This window comes from Theobroma cacao, chromosome 3 (assembly GCF_053813885.1).
Source record: "Theobroma cacao isolate CCN51 chromosome 3, ASM5381388v1, whole genome shotgun sequence".
In the NCBI taxonomy this organism is placed as follows: Eukaryota; Viridiplantae; Streptophyta; class Magnoliopsida; order Malvales; family Malvaceae; genus Theobroma; species Theobroma cacao.
In genome coordinates, this window is record NC_142641.1 from 43,456,558 (window position 1) to 43,462,317 (window position 5,760).

The 5,760-nt window shown below is 34.4% G+C and overlaps 1 protein-coding gene across 1 annotated transcript; it reads left to right on the forward strand.

Moving 5' to 3' along the window:
• The first annotated feature begins 2,747 nt into the window (after positions 1-2,747).
• On the forward strand, positions 2,748-3,649 carry LOC18606320 (auxin-responsive protein SAUR36). The gene has a single exon (XM_007039868.3). The coding sequence runs from the start codon at positions 3,072-3,074 to the stop codon at positions 3,561-3,563; it is 492 nt and encodes a 163-aa protein (XP_007039930.3). The 5' UTR covers positions 2,748-3,071; the 3' UTR covers positions 3,564-3,649.
• The last annotated feature ends 2,111 nt before the right edge of the window (positions 3,650-5,760 follow it).

Here is a 5,760-nt window from a genome sequence, read left to right on the forward strand (position 1 = left end):
GTTGTAATTTGGTTTTCCACACCATTTAAGTTTTATGTAAATTATACATTAAACCACGTTAGTTTCAAGTAACTTGTAAGTCGTAACCCATGTGAAAATCAGTTGATTCGCTCATCATTTTCATAGTAAATAAATATATAATTTTTTTTGAGAGCTGTAAAAATAAACTGCAATGGTTATAAGGACACAGTTTCATTGTATAAAAAAATTTGGAAGAAATAAAGCTGAAACTTTTCAATTAGCAATGTCACGTTGTGGTTTATAATTTGTGTCCACGTATTAGATTAATATTCTATTATTATACCAAGTATAAAATTAATATGGTGCCATGAAGTATCACAGCAGATCTTAAGGTCCATGCACAGTGGAGGAACAACAAACTGGCAAATCGGGATGTACCCCTTTGTCTACTTGTCCAAGCTAATTAATTATCTGGCGATTCCAACCATAATTATCTAAGCAATTTGTCCCCATTAACCTTTGCAATTCAAGTAGTTTAATAAAAGGAAGCAGACAAATTAGTGTATGATTAATGTTTTATCCTTATAAATTAATCTAATCAGCTATCATATAGAGTCAAGATCCTAATACAATAAAAGAATTGGCTGCATTTTTGTCACCATTGGGAGCAGATGTCATGTTGGAAAAAAAAGTAGCTAGTCCATATATTCCAAATATATATGGCAGCTAACTTTTTGCGTTAGATTCAAATATGGAAATGGAATTCAGTGGCTTAAAAGATTTGGCATTCGTGTAACCTTTGTTCTCTTCTTCAAGTCCCAAATGGTTGTATTCTCCTCTGCCTAATCGAAATTTTATGCTGGAAAAATCAACGCAAGTCTCATCAAATTTACAGAAAAGGTTAAAAGTAGAATTGGGGTACAAAAGGAGTACTTTCTCTTGGTCATAAAACCCTCTACTTCTTATGTGAATGTCTATTCTGTTTTATATATATATATATATAATAATCATAGGATTCTACTCAAATGTCCTTCACGAAAGGAAAGTATAACCATACATATGGATGGAAAAAGCATGATTAAACATACGAAAATAAAATATAAAATAAAAAGTATCTGATGTCTCATGGACTCTTTATTGTATACTAGGGTTTATCAAAGACTCAACCAATCAAATGCAAGAATTCTTTTTGGGGGGGGAACAGTGCTTAACGTTTAAAAGTTAATGATATCATCAAAGGAAAGAATGTAGCTTCTTTCAAGTTTCCTCCAATGTCATGGTAAGATTGACAGAGCCAGACGGCTTAATCCCCATTGCCTGCTACATCTTTTGTTTTCGAGCAATAACGTTATTTTTGTGCTCCCATGAGTCAGTTACATGCACTAAAAACGACACTACAATTTGCAGAACAAAAGCCTTGCCTTACGCCTTCCATGTTTTCTTGTCTTCTGGTCTAGCCAATTTCCGTTCGCTATTTCATGCACAAACACGGTTGTCTCTCCTCCCTCACCTGTCCAAAGACGGCTCTTAATTTCTTGGTTTTGGAATGGAAAATTTCGGCATTAGACTTATATACCAAAAGTGAGAAAAACATTTTGCTTTAATTAAAGGGACACGTGTGTGATTCTCTTGAGACATGGACGTCCCAAGCGTCTGTAGCTAAAACGTTTTTGCGTGTGGTCCATTGTTCCAAAATTCCATATGTTTAATATGATCAACACTTTCCAACAAAAATCTTTACATCAAAATAAGAAACGACTACTGAAAAAAAAATGCTACTATAACTTTTTTAACTATTTTTTCTTTTTTGTTTTAAAAAATGGACTTTCAATTTAAAAACTAATTATATATTTCAATTTCAATTATGTCGTCCTACTTTGTTACAATTCTCTTAGATCAATTAATGAAAATTAGTGAATGAGAAGGAATTTATGAAATTTTTGCTTACTAAGAACCTAGATATCTTGAATTCAATATTTAATTGATTATTGGAAAGAACCAAAACACTGTACCAAAAAAAGTACTACCTTGTTAACCCTGAGTAACTGCAAAATTGTTCATTACCCAGAAAAAGTCTATTAAGACTTTACTGATAATCAGTACGTGTTAATTAGATTTTAATGTAAAATTAATTATGGGGAAGTTATGAATAATTGTTAATAATTAATTAAACTGATCAATTAATTCAAATCCTGGCTCTCCGGGACACCTAAGAGCCTCAATCGGGCTGTTCGCCCGATCCTTGACGTCCTTGGTTTAATTTGATAGCAACAGCCAACAAGGCCTTTGATATTTTATATGAGAAGGATATTAAACCCCATTTGGTTAAATTTGTCTGATTTTTTTGCTAAAAGGAGTCAAGAAAATGCAATTATTTGTCAAATAGGTTGAAAAATATACCTAAATCAAATTACGATTTTAATACTTGGCTTGAAGAAACAAAATCCCATGTGTTACGATTATTTAGAGTAATGCTATTTTTAGATAAATAGAATAAAATTTTCAACATGACAATCCCAATAAAATTAATCCGAAATTATGGACTTTTAATACTAATACTTTTGAGATCTGATATGTGGATTGCATATGCCTCAATTTGAAACCCATGTTATCCTCACATAATTGAGGTTAGAATTCCAATATTTATATGTGGTACAAACTTGGTAACACCTCAAAACAAGAAAATTTTTAATTTACTTTATTTTGTTTTTTTCTGTCCCACGCTTCCGAGCATCAGCGCGTGCCCGGTGCCGACCATACCATATCTTTTTATGCACCTCTCTTTTCTTACGCTAGTCTGACAACTCAAAAGTCTCCTATATAAACTTCTCTCAATCTCCCACCGTCCGAACCTTATTCTGTCATACTTCAAACTCGAATTCAGGTATTCATCCACTGCCCAAAACCACCAGGGTCAACACTTCTTCTTTTCCTATAAAACCAAACTCAGAAACCTGAAAAATAAAATAAGAACAAGGAACAGAGGCATTGCTTTGACCCTTGTCTGAAAACAGACATCAGTAGCCAGTCTAGCGAAAACCCATTTCCCAAATCAGATTTTAACACTACCCATTTGATTATATTTCATTTTTTTTCTTGACAAAAATATTATGAAGAAGATTAGAGGGTTCAAGCTTGGACGCAAGCTAGTGAAGGTTTTCAAGTGGATAATCCGACCCAGAAGAAGAATCTACAGGAACAGTTTCTTGAGTCCTCCAACCCGAAGGTACAATCCGTTATCCAGAATCTGCTCTTTTGCGAGGTTTCTTCGACGTGGAACCAAGGGGCTGTGTAATTCGAATGCGGATCCGGGTTTCATCCAATTGGGTGAGGAGGGAGTGAAGCGGGTTGGAGTGCCGAAGGGGCATCTTGCCGTGTACGTTGGCGATTCAGAAGGTGACACGACCAGGGTGGTAGTGCCCGTAATTTATTTTAATCACCCGCTATTTGCGGAGCTGTTGAAGGAAGCCGAGCGGGTTTACGGGTATAATCATTCCGGAGGGATCACGTTGCCCTGCGGGATATCGGAGTTTGAGAAGGTGAAGATGAGAATTGCCGATTGGGAACATTGCCGACGGAAACCACACCGTCGTTATTTGTAATGATATTTTTTCCCCTTATTTTATGGTGGATAAAAATTTGATTCATCTAATTTTTGTGAATATAGGATGTCTATGATTTTTTCTTTTGGAGGCTCTATTCTCGCTCGCTCTCTGTCTTCTTATATTTTTATCTTCTTTTCTTTTTTAACCATTCCCAAGTCCCAAAGGCCCAAGTGAAATTTTTTGGGCATAATTTACGAGAATCACTGCACGAAGGCTCCTTCCTTTTTCTTCTGTTTTTTTTTTCCTGCTTTTCCATTTTTCTAATTTCATTGGTGATAGCTAAGCTCGTTTCCAGGTTAGCTTTATATTATTGCTTATTAATTGTTACTACAAATCCAAGCTTATCTTATTGGCTATTCGTGCAAAATAGCTACAATGCACCGTATAAGTAAACGAGAATTGTGATCGTCTTTCATACTGATTGTTTTGAGCCTTATCTTTTGCTTTTCTACTTTAAATGTCTTTCTACAGTTTAATACTCTGTTCCCTTAAATACATAGGAATCTCCTCATACTATGTGCGTTGAAAAGTAGTTTGTTGTCTATTTATCTAGATAAGAACTTTTAGCATTTTATAAAACATTAAAATGCTGTTAGAGTGAGCAAGTTTGACGTGATATTGGAAAATATTATTCAATTTTAAAACCTAACATGATTCATAAAATCAAAGGGAAAAAACTTATTTGCTCACGAAAAACAGACCCATGTGCAAGCTTGACACACTAAGAGGAAAAAAAAAATTGTTAGATTAGTATGTGAAGCCCGAGCAACACAATGATGGGAGTTGGTTAAGCTACATAAACTAAATAATTACGATTGGCATTATCCAAATACAAGAATCAACGTGTCCCGACAGATGAAGATTATTTAAATAAGCTCAAAAGCAGGAAAGATAAATCTAAAACTTGGTCCTCGGCTAGCCAAAAGGGCAGTAAACTAGGAAAGATAAATTCATGGAATCGTAGACGGAAGCTTGCTAGTGTTGTAAATAGTAGTAAGATGGAACTGAGAAATGATACAAAAAGCCGCCAGAGTTTTAGATTTTGATGCCGGCAATGAGTAAACTCAAAGTTAACGGCAGGAGCGTGCCATTCAAGGCATAGAATTGACGCACGATTGGATTCTTTTAATAAGGATGTCTTCCTTTATATGATTGAAAGGTCATCAAGAATTCCATCTTTTCTTTTGGCAGGAAACTTTGATGCTTTATGGACTTTTATTTATGGCTATGCTTTGTGGGAGAGAGCACAGCAGCTCTGTCGTGGTGGGCTCTAAAGAGAAAGTCCATGTTCATCTCTTAAGATTTTACTCGAATAAACTCTATAGCTTTTTAGCATTGGTTTTTCAGGCCACTAAAGAAAACCCTGGATATTGGAAAGAGCCTGGTTTAGATCAGCAATTCTCCAGGTTTTTAGCATTGACCATGACCATTTCATAGTCCGTTTAAGAATGGTCAATGGTATAGGTATCCTTTAAAATGAGATACCCAGGCCTAACGTATGTCAGCTCTCTCCAAGCAATATCATTATATAGATTGCTTTGGATACATCGTGCAGTTTTCGCTATTATCAAAGCAAGGAATTGAGGGGGAAAAAGCAAAAGAAATTCTAGGTTTAGTCAAACAAAAAGATAAGAAATTAAATAGTTAAACAAATTTGATTTTCATTTTTCTTTGAAGAGAGGATCTTTGTCAAACTTTCAACCCCTGATTTGGGGCTAGATGATGATCCCACCAGGAGACCAAGCACAGATTGAATTAGTTAGGATTTAACATGTGAAATGGAGAAATCGGTCCGCCGTTGCTGCCAAAGTCTCAAGAAAACAACACTTACAATTGATGGATGTCTATCAAATAATTGTTTCCCACTTCATCAAGATCAAGAAATTAATCGACTCTATCAACATCATAGCTTTCTTTTGATTGCAAAAATACAAAGTCAATCCAATTAAAATTTTAAGGCCATCGATTATTCCCATTATCCAAAATGATAAAATTTACTGTTAGGTTCTACCATAAGTTTTAACTCAAGTTCTAGGTCAATTCCTCAAAGAATTGTTTTCTTAGTCAATGTAATATTAATAACAATATTTATCTCTTTACAATTTATAATTTAAAACTAAATTTAGTGTCTATAATTTAAAGATTCAAAGAGATATCAATCTTTGACTCATTAAATAATATATAATTTTTTTGT